Source organism: Amborella trichopoda, chromosome 11 (genome assembly GCF_054954075.1).
Source record: "Amborella trichopoda isolate Santa Cruz 75 chromosome 11, AtrichopodaSantaCruz75HAP2 v2.0, whole genome shotgun sequence".
In the NCBI taxonomy this organism is placed as follows: Eukaryota; Viridiplantae; Streptophyta; class Magnoliopsida; order Amborellales; family Amborellaceae; genus Amborella; species Amborella trichopoda.
Genome location: NC_142346.1, coordinates 4,619,522 through 4,641,682, shown reverse-complemented (window position 1 = coordinate 4,641,682; position 22,161 = coordinate 4,619,522). Strand labels below are relative to the sequence as shown.

Below are 22,161 nucleotides of genomic sequence, written 5' to 3'. Positions count from 1 at the left end.
ATGCTATTATGCGCCTTTCATGGAATATTTGATATATTTCAATGGTTGAATTAAGATTTCCTTTTCACTAGTTCTGAATCCTTTTTTCACTAGTTCTGAATCCTGGTCTTTCACTCGTATGTATCGATGGGGATAAACAAGACATGAAGCTTTTTTTTTCGTTTGTTTTTTGAGAACCATGAATTTAGGGTGATGCGAAGTTGATAAACAACTAACTAGGAGAGCTTTCATGACCAAAGGGTTTTTGCATCTCTGATTTACCGTATGATCCATTTGGTTTTAGAAAAAGAAAATTGTTTTACCCGCATTCCTACAATTTGCAGTCCAAAGGTATAAAGCATCAAAGATGGATGCAAATAGGTGGTCCATTTAAAAACGAGTGTAAACAAGGGTCCTAATGGTTTTTTTATATAATTATTGATTTTAGATTTTAAATTTTTTTTTTTTTTTTCATGATCTTCATGTTAAAGATTATATAATTTTTAAAAATTAGGATCAAATTATAAAATGCCATTATTTGGATTGCATTAGCATCATTGTATTATAATAATATTATAATATAATATTGTAATATAATATTATATAACATATATTAATATAGATTAACTATATATTATAATGTATAATTAATTATGAATATTATGCATATTATAGATATTAATCATTATGTGCCTTACCATATATTAATTATTATATAATGGAAATAAGGATGAGGTCCTAAACAATCAAATTAAGGTGCACTTCATAAATTCACTAGAAGAGGTTGTTTCAATGCTTAAAAACCCTTGTACGGATATGAGAAAAGATAGATTTTCAAGGATTAGATATAGTATTTCTTGTAATATATTTTATCTAGATCGTCAATTTTCAGGATTTTCAACTTGATCTTCACTATTTTTGTTCTTTAAATTGTAAAATTATATAAATAAATAAATTTCCAGGCCATCACAAAAACTTCTGATACTAAAACAATATGTTTCGGCACTATTTAGTGGTGCGCTACACTTTGATTGGTTAAGGCCTTAACCTTATACAAACTTCACCCTTATGTAATAGATATTGCTTAATTATAATTGTTATATATAATTATTAAAATTATATAATTAATGTAATTATTACATGGAACTATTACATATAATTTAGTAATATATTCATAATTATCTATATAATTGTTATATGTAATTGGTATGTTAATTATATATTATAATATAAATTAGTTATTATGTATATTCATATATATTACTTATTATATAATAATTATTATAATTATTAATTAATATATTATTATTTCAGTGGAATATCTATCTCCACATTTTGGTCTCAAAACATGAAAGACTGTATTTTACCTATTTGGTAGAATACACATTTTCGATTTTTGGGCTTAAAATGTGAATACCAATCTCTACATGAAAATTGAAATCCCACATCCAGGGCACATCCAAACTGGCGGTATCTATGAAAATCGATCTTCCAGAGACCCATTACCAACGAACCAAATGGTCCTAAAAAAAGATGCGAAGAGAATATACAAATTTCTAGAGAGAGAGAGAGAGAGGACTTCTGTTTTTGAGCTCATCCTTGTAAAGTTGGTCATACATGGGTTTTGGATAAATAATAGTAGAAAAGAAAAAGGGCATCAAAGAAAGAAACATAAGAAGAAGAAGAGAAGTAAACATAAGAAGAAGAAGAGAAGTAGATAAGGGGCAATGGGTGGATTCAAAAGTATGTCGATAGAAGTAGTTCGAAAAGATATTGAGACTTATGACTTCACTGAGGGTGTGATCTTTAATAGAGCAGAATGACGAACAAAAATTCATGTCGCCGACTTCAATTAATTGTATAAAAACTATGAAGATGATGATGAAGAGAGCGGAGATGGTTGTTACCTAGTTTTTAGAGAGAGAATAAGAGATTAAAATGATCACCTAAGACCTGGTTTAAGAGAGAGAGAGAGAGAGAGAGAGGAGAGAATCAAGAAATTTTTATGTAGCGAGAGGAGAGGCGTGAGTTTTACAACCAATATACTCTTCACCGTAGAGCTGTTTTCAAATAGGTTGCCCAATCAAGTCCCCATCCCAAGGCTGGGTTTAGATAAGAAGGTATGGAGGTGGAGTCCCATACCATTAAGTATGAAAAGGTCTAAGGAGATCATTGTTTATTCTTTTATACCTGAAGTTTTGTTAAAGGAAAATCAAAATAAATAACGCCTCACCTCATAACTCCCCAAAAATTACAATTCAAGCGTTATAAAACGTCTTACATTGATCACCTCAGCTTGAACATTATGGTTGTGAAACAACATTAAGATTTCACGCTCCAAAAATAATGTATATTGTAACAAATTATCTAAACCGTCCGTCTCGCCCTAAAAGTAAATCTTCACTGATCCATAAGATTCGTACATTTTTTGAGTTTCATATTTTATTGTTGGTGTTGGAAATTAATTTTAGATCCATCATAAAGATTCCATTGCCAAAAGTGCTTTCTAAATAAGGATTTGATGTAAGGTTTTATTTTACATTCATAAAGCTTAGGCCTTATAGAAACTTCATCTTTTGTTGATATGGCTAGTACATGCCATTTAAAATAATAAAGAAAAATCAAAATACTTTGTCGCTTTTTATAGGACAATTTTTTTTATTGTTTTGCTAAATTATTTTTTCTTATCAAAATAACCTAACATTTTGTTAAAATGGGGACTCAAACGATTTGTCCTTTTGTTTAAATGATCAAAACTTGCCATATAAAAAATGGAACAAAACTAAGGGAACGCATATCGACATCCCCAAGATTTTTGGTGGGCAATCAATAAAGTACAGAAAAAGTTTATATAAGGTTGCAACTTTAAATGTAGAATCACATGTACACCTAAAAAATCTATCGGAAAGATTGTTTTAATAGTTAAAAGCCCTCTAATTGACAATCTCGACATTGAGATATATGAATATTCAAAAAAAAGTTTGTGAGTCCCAAAAATAGTACATCTTGCAACGCATTATCTAGACCGTTCATTTTCAAGATTTTCATATGTTTATAGATCTACTTGATTTTAACTATTTTTGAAGTTTAAAATTTTCTAATTAGATATGAAAATAGTTTTTAAGATAATCCTAAAAAACTTTTACAACAAAAATACATATTATGATAAAATTTGGAGGTGTGCCTTAATTGGATTGTTTAAGGCTGCAACCTTATAGAAACCGCACCCATCAAATAATGGAACAAACCTAAGGGAGCATATTCACTTTTTAACACCAAACCTAATATTTTTGGTCGGTGGACAATAGGAAAGTTGAACACATGAATTAGAGGGCCGAATTACAATACAAAATTATTGAAATTGTGAAGTCATCCTATTTAATATTAGGAGTATTGCTTCATTTTAGCAAGGTACCTATTAAAAATAGTGGAAAATACTCAATTGTCTTCGTTTAGAATTTGAAATCCTGAATAAATAAGGACATTTTTGTGATTTAGTTAAACTTAAGATCCGTAACAAAAATACCCTAGTTTCGGGGCAGCCAATATGGAACAAGGTCAATAGAAAAAGTAAGTTTTGTGTTGCTAACTGTAAACAAACAAAGATAATTTCATCATTTAGTAGTTCCATGTTGCTGAATAAATAAGGATATTTTTGTTTTTTTTGGTTTTTTTTTCTTTTTTTTGCCATTTAGCTTGAGCACCAAGTTGGGCTAAATGATTAAAATGTTCTTGTATGTTTATAGGAATGCAAGAGGCACCACTCTACTTGAAGCCGTACCCTTCGTACATTGATTGGGTGCAGTGTCCCCCAAACTATCAAAAAGGGAAACTCCCCCTGTTTAATGGTAGTACGTCTCCTCACCAGCATATCGCTCACTTCCAAACAGACTGTGTGGTAGTTGATGGTACAATCGTAATTAGTAAGTAAGTCTAGCCATCTTCTTTGCCTCATATTCAACTATTTTTAAAAAAACAAGTACTTAAGGCTCTTATGGTCGGTGAACACTTTAAATTGTGCCCAATATAGGTAATGTCTCCAAATTTTTACGGCAAAACCACGCTTGCCAACTCCAAATCATGAGTGGGATACTTTTGCTCATACGGCTTCAACTGCTTGGAGGCATAGTCTATAACCTTTCCTCGCTGCATTAATACGCTCCCCAATCCTTTATGTGAGGCATCAGTATAGACTATAAAGTCTTCAATCCCTTCAGGTAAGGTCAGTATCAGGGCTGTAGTTAGTCTTTTTTTCAATTCCTGAAAACTTTTCTCGCAGTCATTTATCCATACAAATTTTACTTCTTTCTGAGTCTGGGGGGTCAGGGGAAGTGCTATCTTCAAGAACCCCTCTGCAAAACATCTATAATACCTTGCCAATCCCAGGAACTCCTCCCGAACGCTTGGCGTGCCCTCGTAGCCCTAGGCGTTGCTCGCAAGCTCGACCCCTTCTATCCTCCTTTTCAAACGTACGTATACTCAGGATCCTATATTTCTGGATACCTATACTCAGGGTCCTATTTTTCTGGATAGGGCTAGTGTGCCGTGACTTGCCCAAGTCCACTTAGACTCGAGCAAGTAACTTGGCCTCGTCCTACGGGCGTGGATGAGTTTCCCTGAGTTGTGTGTACAACAGGAACAGAAAATCTTTAAAAAAAGATCCAAAATACTTCTAAATTTTTTAAGATGGCTTCATAATTTTTTATCTATGATTTATTGTTTTTGTCAAAGATTGGTAAGCTCTTACTAATTATGATCTCTATCTTTATATTTTCTCTTTATTTAATTTATTAAAATATCCTAAATTGTAAATCAATTTTTTTTTTTAAAATCCAGGTTTTCTAATTTTTAAGCTTTCTTTAAAGTTCATTATGGTTTTCTTTTACTTTTAAAAACTTTTTAAATTAATTTTCAAGTTTTTTTTTTTTTTTCTCAAGTTTTTAAGGCTTTTTTTTTGCCCTATGCACGACACTCTCTCTTGCGGACTTGGCCATGTAATTTGCCTTGGTTAGGGAATGAGTCCTTAAGAAAAGAGCCTGGGCTTAATTGGTTAGTATCATTTGCCATGCTACGTCCTGGACTCAATTTTTATCTAGGGCCTCTCCCTACTGATTTACTCAAAAAAAAGAAAAAAAAAGGAAAAAAAAGAAAAGAAAAGAAGGAAAGAAAAGAAGAAGAAGAAGAAAAGGAAAGAAAGATAACAAAAGAAAAAGAAAAAAAAGGTATGAGCGCTTGTTTGAGGCAAGTCTTGGCAAACTGGGAGTTTCTATAGGCTGGCTTTGGCCGGAAGAGTAAAAAATTGGTTGATATGTTAGGGCTTCGATCGTTTTCTTGTTCAAGGTTTAAGAAACTGGAGAATATATACTGATCTAGGGTAGATATCCGTTTGAAAATGGAAATTAAAGTCAGCGAGTTTTCAAAGTAGAATTACTTGTGATATGTAAAAGTTAAATTTCAACAGCAGCCCAAACTTTTATTTTGAAGATGGATTAAGAACCCAAAGCATCTCATGATCCTGCAAATCCTATTTTCCCCTTAAATGTGGAGATTGAAGCTCCAAAAAATGGTAGGGACTGATCAGGGATAACTTGATGGTCCAGTAACAATGATCCCAAGATTTATCACTAATGAGCAAAGTTTAAAAATTCGGTGATTTGAATCAAAATTACTTAATCCGAATAAAAAATGTTCATGGCGATCTAGATCCCGTAAAATATTGGGATCGGGCCGTGTCCTACCCAAACAGCTCGGGTTGGGCCGGTCCGTACCCAGTTCTGTCAGAGTGAAATGGCGGTTCACGAAGTTCTTTCAGAGTGAAACGGCAGCTCACAGTTTTGAAGTTTCGATTTCTTTGGAAAAATGAGGTGGCCGCTTTATCGTGTACTTTAGTTTCTTGTTTCGTGCCATTTGTATGGTACTGAGGTTTTAAACAATCAAAGTTCAAATAGTATCGAGCAAGGTCTCGATACTAATTTTTTTTTTAACAATCCAAAAATGCATTACAACTCGATAATGAAATGATCATATCGAGAAATGTGGTTTCAATACTAATTTTTTTTCAAATAGAATTGAGAAATGTGGTTTCAATACTAGTTTCAATACTAAATTTTTTTTTTAACCATTTTAAAATGCATTACATCTTGATAATGAAATGAATTTTTTTAACAATCCAAAAATACGTTACATCTTCATTATGAAATGATCAATTTGAAGATATTTAAGCATCAAAATAATTAAATTAATGTACACATCGCACCCGATAGACTGCCGCACTCGATATGGGTTGCGTCTCTTTCATGGTCCCACATTCGCTTCTATAACTTTACGATGTGGGATTTTTGCTTTGTTTTATTTGTGTCGACAATCACAGTGTGAAGGTTGAAAACACTACCATGCATTATTGACAATAAAAACACTAATGTAAATTTATGCACGGCTTCAAGTCAGAAGCTGATCTTAACTCAATGGAATGATCGTCCTATTTTTTTTTTTAAAGTACATTTATGCCTTTTACTAAATAAATTATACAATGTACATGGTATATGATTCAATTTTTGTTTTTATTCTTAATTTTGATATCTTTGTTTTCCATATTCTAGGGGAAATTTTTTTTTGAATATTTTTAATCTCATAACATTAAAATTTACAAGGGTTTTATTTTTGTTTTTAATCACATGATATGGAAGTGTTTCCTAATATTTTTTTATCATGTTTATTGTAATATTAGAATTAATAATTATACATTTATAACAATCTTATATTTTATTTATTAATTTATTTGCACTATAGATTGTGCAATGTATTATTTTTTGTTATGGTTGTAAATAGGAGTTTTTAAATTGGATGATATGATAATATAAATATTAAAAGTGTTCTTATTGATATAGTAAAATAATTATAAAATATAAACCAATAATTCTAATTTCAGATTATAATATTATAATTAGTTATGTTGTGATATATTTGGATAAGTAAAGAGAGTTAATAAATGTTTGATGTGATACCAATTCACATTATAAATGGTATTAATTTTTTAATCTTATAGTATGAAAGTATTTTTAATATTTTTTGAATTATTTTGATGCAATATTGTAATATTGTATTATAATTAATAATTACATAGATATATTTTTGCAAATAATTAAAGTACATAATATCACACTCCCAATTTTATTTTGAAACTCAAAAAACATTGTTTTTAGTGTTTTTTTTGAAATTCTTTTAGGTCGAAACCAGCCGATTCTTTATGGAGATCACCGATCCACTTATCCAACAAGGCTTTTAGGGTGGCCAATTTGAATCACTAATCATTTTTTTAAACCTTGGCTTTGAGCTTCATTCTCTTAGATGTTTTCATGTAGGTCCAATGGGTGTGATGGCTAAGTTTCGAGTCCTCAATCCATCTTCAAGATTAGTTTTGAGGTGTCGCCGTATATCGATATCTAACCAAAACCGTACCTTACTTTTAAAAGTATTAGATAAAAGATATCCCTACAGGAGCATGCTTTACACTTACTCCCTCGGCCAAAAGGCTCACTTAGGAATGAATTTTTTGATAAATTTTTTTGGAGAACTACCTGAAAAACATTAAATGATAATATTGAAAGCAAAAATTTAAATTTTGACTTTTCAAACACTTAGATCTTACTCTTCAAAATAGGACACGGTTTTTAGTCTCGATGTGTTATTTTTTCAATCCCACTGATATTGCAATCTGAAGGTTTTTTAATTGATTATAGCAATGGTTTAAAAACCGGATCGGTGACCCGGATCGGGCTTTTCAAAAACCGATCCGGATCGGCGAATCGGCGATCCTGATCGGAATCGGGTGAATCGGTCAGAATAAAGCTTCAAAAAAATCCGAAAAAATTATTAAAATTCATTATAAATATTGGTTTTTAGGAATTCAATAAAAAATGAGGGTACTCCATTAAGAATTTTCATGTTTTTGAATGAATATGCGAATATTGATATGTTCTTTCCCTGCATGAACCGCCATTCAGCATTTAATTTACAGTATTTCGTGCTCATCCCTACACTGTTGTTGTTGGGACTCGATATGTGAATAATATGGCTGGGATAGGGTGGCCTCAGAATCATCATCTCTCTCGTTTTCTCTTTGAATAATAAGGATTAAAAAAAAAAAAACACAAATTTTCAAAAAAATCTATCATGGATTAAAAAAAAAATCACAAATTTTCAAAAAATTCTATCATGGATTACAAAAAAAAATTCGATCATGGATTAAACAAAAAGAATCACAAATTTTCAAAAAATTCAATCATGGATTACATAAAATTCGATCATGGATTACATAAAATTCGATCATGGATTACATAAAATTCGATCATGGATTACAAAAAAAAACAAACAAAAAAAACAAAAAATTCAATCGTGGATTACAAAAAAAGAAAAAAATAGTTCGATCATGGATTACAAAAAATTCAATCATGGATTACAAAAAACTCTATCATGGGTTACAAAAAAAGCAAAAAACAAAAAATTCAATCATGGATTAAAAAAAAACAAACAAACATTTCGATCATGGATTACAAAAAAAAAACAAACATTTCGATCATATATTACAAAACATTCGATCATGGATTACAAAAAATTCTATCATGGGTTACAAAAAAATAAAAAAAAACAAAAAAATCGATCATGGATTACAAGAAAAGAAAACAAACATTTCGATCATGGATTACAAAAAATTCTATTATGGGTTACAAAAAACCAAAAAATTCGATCATGGATTACAAAAAAAATCTATCATGGATTACCAAAAAAAAAAAAAAAAAAAAAAAATAAAAATAAATAAATAAATAAATTCCGTACGGAAATCGCCGATTCACTGTTCGGACTCGCCGATTCCGTACAGTGAATCGGCGATTCACTGTACAGAATCGTCCGGTTCTCTCTAGAACCGGACGATTTCCGATTTTTGGGCGATCCGGTTCCTTTTTCACTATTTCCGAGTCGAACCGGGCGAGTCCGGTTCGACTCGGCGTTTTTTAAAACGCTGGATTATAGTATACAGGTTAAATAAGTTACATTCGAAAAATCTAGAATCCTAAAAATTCTTCTAGATTGGGTTTTGCCCGAGGGAATAAAAGGATAATACGCTAGCTTGGGAGCATGAATTCTTTTGGCTATATGAGCTAGATATAATGGGGTCTATAATGGATACACATTATTTTTATTTAATATTTTCAAGAAAATAATATTTACAACAAATTTATAATATATAATGGAGCATATTTACCAAATATAAAAGAGAGGATATAGTGGGATTTATGTACTCTTTCCTTTCAAAGTTCAATCACTAAGAGGGGTACATTGTCCGACATGCCCGTTGTAAGGAACCTTGACTTGTTCTCAATTGCGCTTTGTTGCAGTGAATCCCTAACTACAACAAACCCAATTGAAACCAATTTACCAATTACCAAAAAACCAATTTTAAGAAAAATCTGGCAACATCCATGGGCAATTGGCAAGCAGTTAGTTTTGTTACCATTGGGTAAATACAATGGTTACTTCATAACCGCTAGAGAACCAATGATTCTCATTTCCACTGCTATCATTCTAACCTCTATTGTCGATTCCATCGCCAACAGAATTGCTGATGAAACCACTCGAAATAGGGCACAAGAGTAGCCAGAGTTTTACTCAAACCTTTGATCTTAATCTCTAAAAAAGCTCGCCCTCACAGGATCTATTTTATATCTCTACAAAACGAGCTTTCAAAATCCCACTTAAAGTGGCTTTCATATGATTAAAATTCCCTTTGACAATAAAAGATATACCCATAAGGGCGATTTTGGTTCATCAACCCAACAATCTCCAAGACACTAACCATGACAATGATCAAAACTGACACTAGGTTGTATACAACACTTTAGACACATTGGCCCTTCCATCATTAAATTTTGAATATTAGCTGAAATGTTTTTTATAAGGTGTTTCTTTCCTTACATCCTTTTGTGAAAGCCCCAAACATTTTATTCACCTTGCCGAATTTTCCTAGGTCTTGTTTTGTTCCAGTAAGATCTTTCATTACCAAACCTTGAACCCTTTTAACGAGATTTTTCTTTCTCCATAACCACATTTATCTTTTCATTTATAATTTTACTCTCTAATAACTTGTACAAGTTTCTTTCTTGGACTCCCTTGAGCCTCCTTTAAAACTTTGAATACTCCACCTTGCTTGATAAATTTGTAAAAAAAAGTGACATCAAACTCTAATTCAAATATGGCAGATTACTTATATCTTCAAGAGTTCGAATGATGCATCAGATTTACTTGTGCGAGCTAGCTCATTTTAATCGTTTTGCTTATTGAATTGTTTTGATGCTAAACCGCCCTCGTGTGACTTATATACATCAAACCACCATATATATGGGCATATATGATGTATTGATCCACTATCAAGAACCTAACTTTGATAGTATGTGGGATTACATCCTACCGTCAACACATCATCTTCAACATATTTAGATGTTGATTCATGAACTTGGTGAGCCGATTCTTGGCTTTACCTTGTTAGTAATTTTGGTTTTAAAAATGCTCAAGTACAATAACTTTGGTTTTATTGTTCTTTCCTAAAATGCTTTAGTAGAGAGAGGAAGATGTGGGTTTGAGTCCCACATTGAAGATGAGAGATTTTATTGGGCTATATTTAAGAACACACATTCCCATATAATATATTCTAAGTAGAAGGAGAGAGAAGGCACATGTGCGGAGCACTCGAAGCGTATGATGCACACGTATGCGTGCATGTTTATGGGCGAGGGCGTGAGTGCTAGGGCGCTTGATGGTGCACACATGAGGCTCCCTTCGCATGAGTACGTGTGTGGGTCGGGCTCGTTATCTTTTTGTGAGTTCGACTAGTAGGGAGATCCAACAATCATCTAGCCATTGATGCGTATGGGACATCTAACGGTCATCTAGCCGTTGATGAGATAGAGGCTTGTAACAACAACCATCAAGTGCATGTAACTTGTAGCTGTTGGGTGGTGCATGTAGTCACCACAACATTAAATGTGCAACCTCTTGGTGCTCTACAATACGGGCCCTCCTACTCATACGAGTTAGACACTTAGAATAATTTTTGAGTCTTTCAACATCACACCATGCTCTGCAATTCAAGCAAACAAACCAGTAGGCTAAACTCTATCTTTCTACTTGATTTTCTCTTTTTCCCTCTCTAATACATCAAGACTCTGGTGTCTAGTGTGTGGGTTCCAAGCTTGGGTGCATAGAGCTTAAGAACATTATCAAAGACCTATCTGTTTTCTTGTATCCTGATGACGAAGTGCCCATCTTATGCACATCAAATACTATATCGAAGGGGGATAAATATCGTCTTGAGATAGTGCTTCTGCGTGCCCAAAAACAAAAAGAGTTCGACCTTTCATTTTTACATATCGTATCATTTTCTGCCCTCATTTTACCCAACCAAACTCGAACATACCTTGTCGTTCCATTTTATAGAAACAAAATATTACAATTGTAGAATATTACAGGAAAAAAAAGTGCATATTGCCATTGTAGAAGATAGGAAAGTGTAAATTGCCATTATAGAAGATAGAAAAGTATATATTGCATTTAACAAGATAAGAAAATGCATACTACACCATTGTATTACCATTATATATACAATGAAAGAACCACCATAACCAGTGTTGGGCATAATTTTTTTCTAAAAGAGTTCCTCTCTCTCTCTAAAATTCTTTTTGGTATCAGAGCGATCATCGACACCAATCCTTAGCTTCCATGGTAGTTGTTCCTCTATTCAAGGTAAGTCTCTCTCTCTATCTCTCTCTCTCAATACTAAACTCTCCCTTCCATTTAATATCCCATTTTTTTTTTTCACTACATGTTTCTCAACTTTATTGCAAACCATCTAAAGACGTCATCTTGCAAACCTTATTTGCAAACTTGCAAACCCTTTCCATTCTCTCTCTGTACTTATTTGGAAACTTTGCAAATTTGTTTCCCTGATATCCAACTCTCTCCCTCCATTGCTTTTTCTCTAAGATATCATCCTCCCTCCATCAAGCCATGTTATATTTTATCTATAATAATCATATCATCCAATCTTCTTTTTTATATACCCAATTTTTCCAAAAGACAAAAAAATCTAAATCCGCTCTCTCTTGCCCTCACATCAAATATCTCTTCGTTCTAATGGACGCTTTATCTTCATCAAACAAAGATCCATACCCCTCCACCCTCAATATAGGAAATTTTGTACCTATTAAATTGAAAGAGAACAACTACTTGTTATGGGAAACCCAAATTGTGTCTTTAATTGAGAGTCAAGAACTTTTTGGATTCTTTAATGATGATTGCCCCCCACCAAGTCAAAAGATTTACTCTCTTGATGGTACGAGTGAAATTGAAACCTTGACTACAAATCATGATTAAAGTCCAACAGGCAGGCCATTATTAGAAGAGTGTCCTAGCCTTGTTGTTAGCCTCAAGACTTTTGCAGATGTTTGGAAATGCCTTAAGAATGCCTATGCAGGTAATTCTCAAGCTAGGGAGTTTCAACTTACCCAGCAATTCCAACTCTATAAGAAAAGGAATTCAACCTTATCAGAGTATATATGCAAATTTAATAGTACTTGTGATGATTTGGCAGCCATTGGAAAACCTGTACCAGATAAAAATAAATGTATTTTGACTTCTTAATGGATTTGGTTCAAAATATGAGATTTTTGCTACCACTATGCTTAAACCTCTTATTCTTTCATATTATGAAATCATACCTATTCTTCAAAGCCAGGAGATTAGAAATCAGCCCCATATCCTGGAAGAACACTTAGATCCAAATCGGAATATGGATTTTGTTGGACAACAAAAATATTTTGTGTCCAACAAAGGTAACCGAAATTACAGAGGTAGATGGAGAAACAATTTTGCTGGTCAACAGTTCTTCAACTCTTGAGGTGAGTATGTTCAAACTAGCTAGATCAGTAATGTGGACTATGGGGTGCTGAAGAAAAATCAAGAAAGTGGTGTTACACTTCCTATGTGACATATGGATCAAGGCTTCCAACAAGATTTTCAGATACAACAATCATCAGATACCTTGAGAAAAGTGTCAAATTTGTGGGAAATTTGGACATAGTGCATTGAAGTATTTGTATCGATTGAACCAAACCTACTAAGCAGAAGATACTCCTCAAGCCCTTGCTTCAATGACTATAGTTGATTGACAAGACTCAGAATGGTTCTCGGACACAGGTGCCTCCACTCATATGATAGGAGATCTAGGGAAATTGCAAAATTTTTATCCTTATAGTGGTACAAATATGGTTATAGTTGGGAATGATGAACAATTAACTATTTCACCTGTTGGTGATACAAATATTGATATTTTGAAAATTTAATGTTTCTATGTTCTTTTGGTACCTGAAATGAAAAAGAACTTGTTATTTGTTAGTCAATTTACGACATATTTTCCTTGTATTTTTGAGTTATCGTCAAATGATTTTCTGATTAAGGAATGAGCACAGGGAGAACACTGGCCAGTGCAAGTAGATAGGGATGATTGTATGCACCTGAAGTAGTGAAACAAGCTTTACTTTCTAATCAAACTAGAAGAACATTAGAAGATGTGTGGCATCAACATCTTAGACATCCTGAAAGTAAAGTTGGTCGCTATTTAGAATCTAAATAGTTGACTAATGTTGATGCATGGAATAAATCTCATTCTGTCTGTGTTAATTATCAGATAGAAAAAAGTTGTAAGCTTCCCTTTAGTGGTGCTGGTAAAACCTGTACTGAACCTCTCTTTAAGATTCGTTCGGATTTATGGAGCCTTGCTCCAATTTTTTCTAAGTAGATTTATCGATTTTATGTGGTGTTTGTTGATGATTATACTCGTTTTACTTGGATTTATCTTTTGAACAAAAAATTTGAATTTTTAGCTGCATTTATGAAATTTCATCTTATGGTTGAAAGGAGATTTGATAAAAAAATTCGACTTTTTCAATGTGATGGAGGTGGTAAATTTGATAAGAAAGAATTTATTGATAATCTTTATGACAATGGAATCATGCAACAATTAGCATGTTCGAGAACCCCTGAGCAAAATGGAATAGTTGAAAGGAAACATAAAAATATTGTCGAATTGGGCTTTACAATGATATTTCATGCTAGAGTTCCTATATATTTTTAGGTTGAAGCCTTTCATATTATAGTATTTGTTATCAATAGAATTCCCTCTACCAATTTAAAAATGGATTTACCATACTAACTATTGTTTGGATGCTTACCAGACTACTCATCACTTCAAGTATTTGGTTGTCGGTGTCTTCTATATCTTTGAGACTATACTACAAACAAATTTAGTCCCCGTTCTCTTCCTTGTGTATTCTTGAACTATAATATCCAGCATAAAGTCTACAAATGTCTACATCCACCCACAGGACGAGTCTATATCTTTAGACATGTTGTATTTGATGAAAATGTTATCCTTATATAAACCCCAATTCTTTGTTTGATAATGCTCAGGTTCGGGAGGAACTATCCTCTTATGTAGAATGGTCAGAGTGTTATGAGCCTGACATACATACTCATTCCTATTCTGATTCATCACCTCTATATAGACCACCCATACAGGACATCCTTGATGTATCTAGTCCCTTGGGACCTACTTTTCCCATCAACAATGATAGCTCTCCAATTTCACATATAGAAGAAGATGTCACCACTACAATAATAATACAAGATGTCTAGGATGATACAACACCCAATCATGGTACTGAAAATGTTGCCACGCAAGAAACCAACCAATCTAATTTTTTACCAGCCCCTAAGCATCATCGTCATCACATGCTTACAAGAACTCAAGATGGTACTCGAAGACCTTGGGTTCTCCCATCCATGGCAACAATCTCAAGTGTTTGTTTTTTTGAAGCTATCCCTTCTAAACCTAAATCCATCAAGTCTGCCTTGGGTCATCCAGGTTGGTATTATATGATGGAAGAGGAAATTGAAGCCCTACAAGTTAATTCATGTTAGTTCCACGTCTTCCAGATATAAATGTTGTTGATTGTCGTTGGGTCTATAAAACTAAATTAAAGTCGGATGGTAGCCTTGAGAGAGTTAAGGCCAGACTAGTTGATAAAGTATGTAATCATATTGCTGGAATTGATTTCTATAAAACATTCAATTCTGTTATTAAACCTGCTAGTATTTGGATTGTGCTCACCATAGCTACAGTGCACCACTGGCCTTTCAGACAACTTGATGTGAAAAATACGTTCTTGCATAGCTTTTTTAAAGAACTTGTATTTATGAAGCAACCTCATGGATTTGTGAGCTCAAAAGATCCAACTCATGTATGCAAATTAAAGAGAGCGTTATATGGTCTTAAGCAAGCACATCGGGCCTGGTTTAATCGATTTAGCACATATTTATTATCATTGGGGTTTAATTGCAGGATCACTAATTCATCTCTATTTGTTTCTCACACTATTGAAAGTACTACTATCCTTTTCCTTTATGTTGATGCTATCATTGTTACTAGTAACAATTCAGATATTTTAAACTGGTTCATTTCCCAATGTAGAAGGAAATTTGCAATGAAAGATCTTAGACTTCTTCACTACTTTCTAAATTGTATGAATATGAAATTTGGTTCGTGCCATCTTCTCATTGGGGCGCATCTATAAAAAATATTAAAAACAATTTTTTGATAAAATATAATAACCAAAACACCCCTTGAATCTTTTAAGGGTATTTTGGTCATTTTATTTTATTGAAAATATTTTCTTTTATATTTTTCGCTAGTGCGAGTTTACTAGAGGAATGGATGTCCAAAATTTGGTGTCAAAATAGTTTTTAGAAAAAAATTAAAAATAAAATAGCGTAGAGACGTGACATTGTGAATGGGGCAATCTTAGCCCTCTATTCAGAATGGACGATTAGATAAGGGAGAGGATAGAACTTCTATGTTGCAGGGAAAGCATGGAAATCTTGCCCTTGTCTAATTACCAAACCAGTTAGATCAATGAAAATTATTCATAACAATTACATATTGCAAAAAGTATCCTAAATAAACATAAAAAAAATGAGGTTTTTCCAAAATCGAATTCTTGTTGGATTAGACTGAACCAGTTTGGAGTCCAATAGGTGGCCCAACTAGTTGAACCTACTAAGCCGGTCCGGTTTTGATGACACTTAGGGAAACATATTGATCACTTGGTTATGTGCACCAAGGTTTATGATACACCTCACTTTTACGTTCTTCATCACCAAACACTACTGGTGTATGGTATTCTTACCATGTATTTGTTTGAAGTTTTGTAATGGTGCAGGTCCTGCGTGACTTCACTTGCCACAGGGGTTTCTCAACCGACTAGGCTTACATATGGACCTGAAGAAGGGTATGTATTATCTAAAGCAAAGTAAAAGAAAAAGGGAAATTTATCAAAGAGCAATTGTTTTATGGGTATGTATTATCTAAAGTAAAGTAAAAGAAAAAGGGAAATTTATCAAAGAGCAATTGATTTATGCGGACTGGACCGTATTTGTACAATATGCGATCCAGAGGTATAAAGCATCCATCTTAAAGATGATGCAAATAGGTGGTTCATCTAAAACAATTGTAACTAATGGTCCAACTGTTTTTTAATATAATTATTATTTTTAGTTTTAAAATTTTATTTATTTTTTATATTCATGATCTCCATCTTAAAGATTATATATTATCTAAAAATTGGGATCAAATTATATTTAAAAAATATATCTATTGCCAGGCCCACATTTCTACAATATGAGGGCTGGCCGCATGCTAACCGTGTCCTTTATCAAAAGACCTGTTAAGAGATGAGCTAATTAATACTTTGCATACTATTTCAACTCATGAAAAGTTCTTAGAATGCCTTTGATTAATCTAAAGGTAAAAATGATGCAAATAAAAAATGAAATAATGGATGAAATAATTTGTAGTCCGTAGGATCATTGATTATTTGGTCTCTCAGGGTATATCTGATGAAAGTTCTTACACTAACTTTCACACCTTGTGGTCCTTTTTTTTTTCCTGATTAGATTTTGAATTCTAAGAAACTTGGATTGGATATTCTATCAGAATCAACATGGATCATTGTCTTGCTTGAATAAATTTTTATTTATTTTAATAATAGAGCTGAATAATATGATTTTAGAATGTGGGGTCAATCAGGTCGCCACTGCACGAGTGTTCACCTAGGTACACCCATTCTTTGTCCAAAAATAAAACATCTGATAGAGCCCAAGCATACCAATTTGTTTTAGATGGAAAATTAGACTCCTATGACAAACAAAGTACACAGTAGATTACCTTTTCATTTTATATGGTATTTTTGGGGTCTCATTGAGTTGCAGTAGAATTCAATTAGGGAAGATATATATATATTTTTTGGTAATTTGCAGAGTTAGCTTTTTTTTTTTAAAAGGTGTCAGTGAGTGGGTGGTGTTAACATGATTGAAAACTACAACGTGGTAACTAGGTATGAGGGTGCTACTCCACAACCCAATCCTTTCCTAAGGAAGAAGTTTACATAAGGCTGTAACCTTATACTATAGAAGTAAGGTGCACCTAAAAATCCTATAAGAAATATTGTTCCAAAGTTGGAAAATATTCCAATTGATCATTTCAACCTCAATATGAATGAATATATAGGAAAAAAAATTTCAAGTCCAAAAGAGAGTGCATCTTGTAACAAGTTATTTAGATCGTCTATTTTCAAAAATTTCGATTGTCTATAAATCTACTTGATCTACATGGGTTTTAAAATTTTAAATTTCATAATAAAGTTTGAATATAAATTTTGAAGCTATCAAAAAGTTTATGAAATCAAAACTACATATTCTTGCAAAATTTAAAGGTATGCCTCAGTATAAAGTGGACACTTTATACAAACCTCACCCTTTAATTCGACATCTATTATATATGTTATCCATGGCAATGTATAATATTACTTTTACACAATATTTAACTAAAAAGAATGATAATTCAAAATAAATAAAGTAACAAAAACAAAAGACCAGAAAAAAAGGATTATAGATGAAAATTTATAATATTTTATTAAAAACTAGGTTGTTCTTCATGTTTTGATAATGGTGCAGGGGAGGACTACGTTGTATACATAGGAAAGTGCTGCTGGAGGCACTTGGGGAGGACTTGAAGCCGGGTACGATTCGTTTTTGTTGCCATGTGGCATCAAACCAAACACTTCCCGATGCATCTCAAGCAGTCCACTAGGAGGATGGCACTACCATCAAACCCAAGGTTCGAGACCATTCTCTTATTTATTTATTTATTTTTTTTTGTAAAATAGTTCGGTGTCAATTTTGTATAAGAGACACCTCAAAAAACCTATAGAAAACGATTGCTTTGATAATTAAAAACGGTCAAATTTATCATTTGAATATCGAGAAGTATGGATATAAAAAAGAGAAAGTATATAATGAGACTATTATCTTTGGTACGAAGTGATCACAATTAATCTTGACAATTAGATGAGAAATTGAATGACTGCATTTATTTCATGACCAAGGACATGGACATGGTCTCCCCCGACATGTCCAACAATTCTTAGGCTGTGGCATGAGGGTTGGTTTCATTGATTTATTGGTTCACAACAAACAAGGCGCGCCCACAAGTTAAATAAACCATTACTATGAACCCGTATATTGATGAACCGAACCCCTGGTTTCGTATTGCCTGGTCGTAATTGTGTGATTCGTGTTCCAAAAACTAGCATCCGGCTCTAATTATCTGATTTCCTATTTGCTTGGTCTTGATTTTTGTTATTAACGAGTTGGATTGGGCGATACCTAATCATTTTTATTTTATTGAAGTGAACTTGAAAGCTTGGAGACAATCGATTCCAAAATTTTTATCCTGCCAGCCTCATTATCTGGCCCGACTTAGGGTGTTTTACATTTTGGGCAGGAGATTTTCATGCCACTGACTTACATTGATGAAAGGAAACGTCATGTGGCCATATTCCATCATTTTGTAGGTTTTATGTTAGGGTACTCATACATGTGAGTATTTACTTAATGGTGCGGTTTGTATCGAGCAGATTCTCTAAACAATCAAAGTAAAGCATACCTTCAAATAGTGTTGAAAAATGTGTTTTCAATACTGAAAATCTTTGTGATAGACTTTAAATAAAATTTCATCTTTAATTATAAAATTTAAAGCTTAAAAAATAGTGTAGATCGAACAGATCTATAAAAACTTGAAAATCTTGGAAATCTAGGAAATTGAACATCAAAAAATGTGTTACAAGATGCATTATTTCCAACTTGAAATCCATTTTTTTTTCTAATGTCTATGTATCTTGATGTCGAGATGATCAATTTGAGGATATTTGAGCATCAAAACAACATCTCCTAATGCAATTTTTGAGGTGGGCTCGAGTTTGATTGTTTAGAGCCTCGACTATATATAAACCTTTTCCTTTACTCAATATTTTGGATATTTAATACTTTTACTCCGTAATGTAATAACTTTTTGTTTAAAGGTATTTAAGTAATTATTCATGGGCAAAGTAGAAATTCATGATATAAAGAATACCATTTATTAACTGTCGTGGAATATGACATTATCATGACATCATCACATGGAGCAATTATTACATCTTAACAACTAATAAATGCCATTAGTTTATTAAAAAAATATCCATCATACTCTTCCTAATGACAAAAAATACTTTTACTAAAAAATATTTTTATTACAAAACAAAGACATGTGAGTATAAAAAAAAGTTTGAATACATTAAGGGAATACTCATAGGCATGAGGACCTTTACACAATCGTATAAGTAATGGAGAGAAAATGTTATATATATATGGTATTCCATATGTATTTGAGCCAAATTTTTTGTACCTTGTGTACAAAGAGAAGTCCTAAGTTTAGCCATTTATGCATTTTCCAGAGGCAGAGATCAAGGAAACCCAGAGTCAGTCCGCAAAGACGCAATGGCAAGGTTGGGGGAAAACTTCCCATCAAAATTCTTGGAGATAATTGCAAATACAGATCTCTCCACACTCACACTGGCACCCTTGAAGTTTAGGTGGCCATGGGACTTAATCTTTAGACCTGCGAGCCGAGCCAATCTCACGGTCCCGGGCGATGCCATGCACCCTATGACACGGGACCTAGCTCAAGGTGGGTGCTCTGCCTTAGAGGATGCTGTTGTATTGGGAAGACACTTGGGGGGAGTTTTTCTGAAGAAACATAAATTTGAAGGAAAAGAAGTGGAAGTTAGTTTCAAGAACTATGTTAAAGAGAGAAAGTGGAGGGCAGCTGGTTTAATACTTGGGTCTCTTTTGTCTAGGTGGGTTCAAGGGGATGATGGATGGTGGTTGGTGAAAGCTATAAGGCATAAGGTGTTTTATGGGCTTCTTTACAGTAAACTTTTCAATGTCATTGATTATGACTGTAGGGTGTTGCCAGCACCTCCCTCTTACTTAAAAAGTGGTTTGGAGAGACAAACTGAAGCTGTTGAATTTTAGTTTAGAGGGCCAGATTTCGCCTTTTATGTGTGTTTGGACAACTTACAACTTTATGGATTGGATAATTGTAATAATGACCACGTGGTTTGAAAGTATATCCCATGTAATATAAGAGACTTCTTGCTTTTATAATGCGGTTAGTAATATAATACATATTCTAAGAAATAATGAGGATGCATTTTTTCTCTAACCAGTATCTTGAAGTGGTATTGCCATTGTTTTGACCGTGTTTGAATGATTGACTCAGGCCGAGTACTTGGCCTAGGCCCGACCTGAGTTAGGCCCAAGCCCAAAAGTACTACAAGAAATCCAAAGAATTAAAGTAAAATTAAACAAATCACATCTAAATGGGGTTAAAAAACTAGAAAAAAATGGATTTTGAAAAAATTAATTTGGGATCGGTATTTTAAAAATAATCCAAAAAGATGGGGAAATCGAAAAACAAGTATTAATGGCCAAAAATACTTTTCAATATTTACCGAAATGACATAAAACATAAAAAAATAGATTAGAAATAAATTCATTATTTTTTTAAATTTTCATAATTTCTTGTGAGTTTTTTTTTTTTTTTTTAAGATCCCCAAGTTAGACATCCAACTTAGGTATACTCGGCTTGCCCAAGTAATCGAACACCCGTTTTGACAAGATTTTCGTATGTCAGATTGTTTTTTTTTTTTCAATTGAACTTGATCCTAAAACAATACCCTGACCATTATTGATAACGATCAAATAGAAGATATAGATAAAGAGTCAGAGAATCACAACTTAAACATTTAAGAAAGCCTAATACTCCTTATAGCTGTCGTCCTTATATTTCCTCTTCAATATTTTCCTTCTCCACAATGATTGTGCTAATCTTGTGTATTATACAGTGCCTAATATATCTTTCAGCTTACAAATCATGCACATTAGCACGATTTTTGTGGCACATGAGAAGCATTCTCATATAAAGACCATGGGTAGGGGTGGCAATAAGCCGGGTAGCCTGGCCCGGTCAGGTCCTAAAAAGCTAAGGCATGAGCAATTTAGCCCGAGGGATGGGCCTAGGCCAGATCAAGACAGGCCCGACTAGGCCTTTATTTATTTATTTATTTAATCTTTTTTACATTATTTTCTTTTAATTTTATCTAGTGCGGCCCAAATAGGCAGAACCAAGCCTGGGCCAGCCCTCAAGGTTATAGGGCCGTACGGGCTAGCTCGGCCCAACCCTCCCTGTTGCCGGCCCTAAACATAATAAGTTCAATCTCTATTATTCATTAGCTTCTCATGATCATGCATCAGACCCTTCATTGTGTTAGTGCAATTCGTTATTGGATTGCTACTATCTAAGGGTTGCAATGGGCGGGCCAGCCTTGGCCCTGGCACAACCCTAGACCCCATAGGGCCGGCCTAGGCTCAGCCGACAAGGGCCCTAGCCCAGCCGTCGGGCCACAATTTGTTGCCTAGGACCCACTTTTTAAGGCCTAGGCCGACTCGGCCACCTGGCCCATTGTCAACCCTACTATTATCTAGTACGACTAATACTACATGGGTGCGATTTGTATAGAGCTGAGGCTCTAAACAATTAGAGTAAAACACACATTCAAATAGTGTCGAGAAATGTGGTTTCAATACTGGAAGTCTTTGTGATAGCCTTAAAATATATTGTAATTTTAATTAAAA

General features: G+C 33.4%; 1 protein-coding gene across 1 annotated transcript; it reads left to right on the top strand.

Moving 5' to 3' along the window:
* Window positions 1-12,885: 12,885 nt before the first annotated feature.
* On the top strand, window positions 12,886-20,499 carry LOC18441224 (monooxygenase 2). The gene is made up of 5 exons (XM_088852458.1): window positions 12,886-12,929; window positions 16,308-16,376; window positions 18,100-18,226; window positions 18,929-19,023; window positions 19,920-20,499. The coding sequence occupies exons 1-5, from the start codon at window positions 12,886-12,888 to the stop codon at window positions 20,497-20,499; spliced, it is 915 nt and encodes a 304-aa protein (XP_088708584.1).
* The last annotated feature ends 1,662 nt before the right edge of the window (window positions 20,500-22,161 follow it).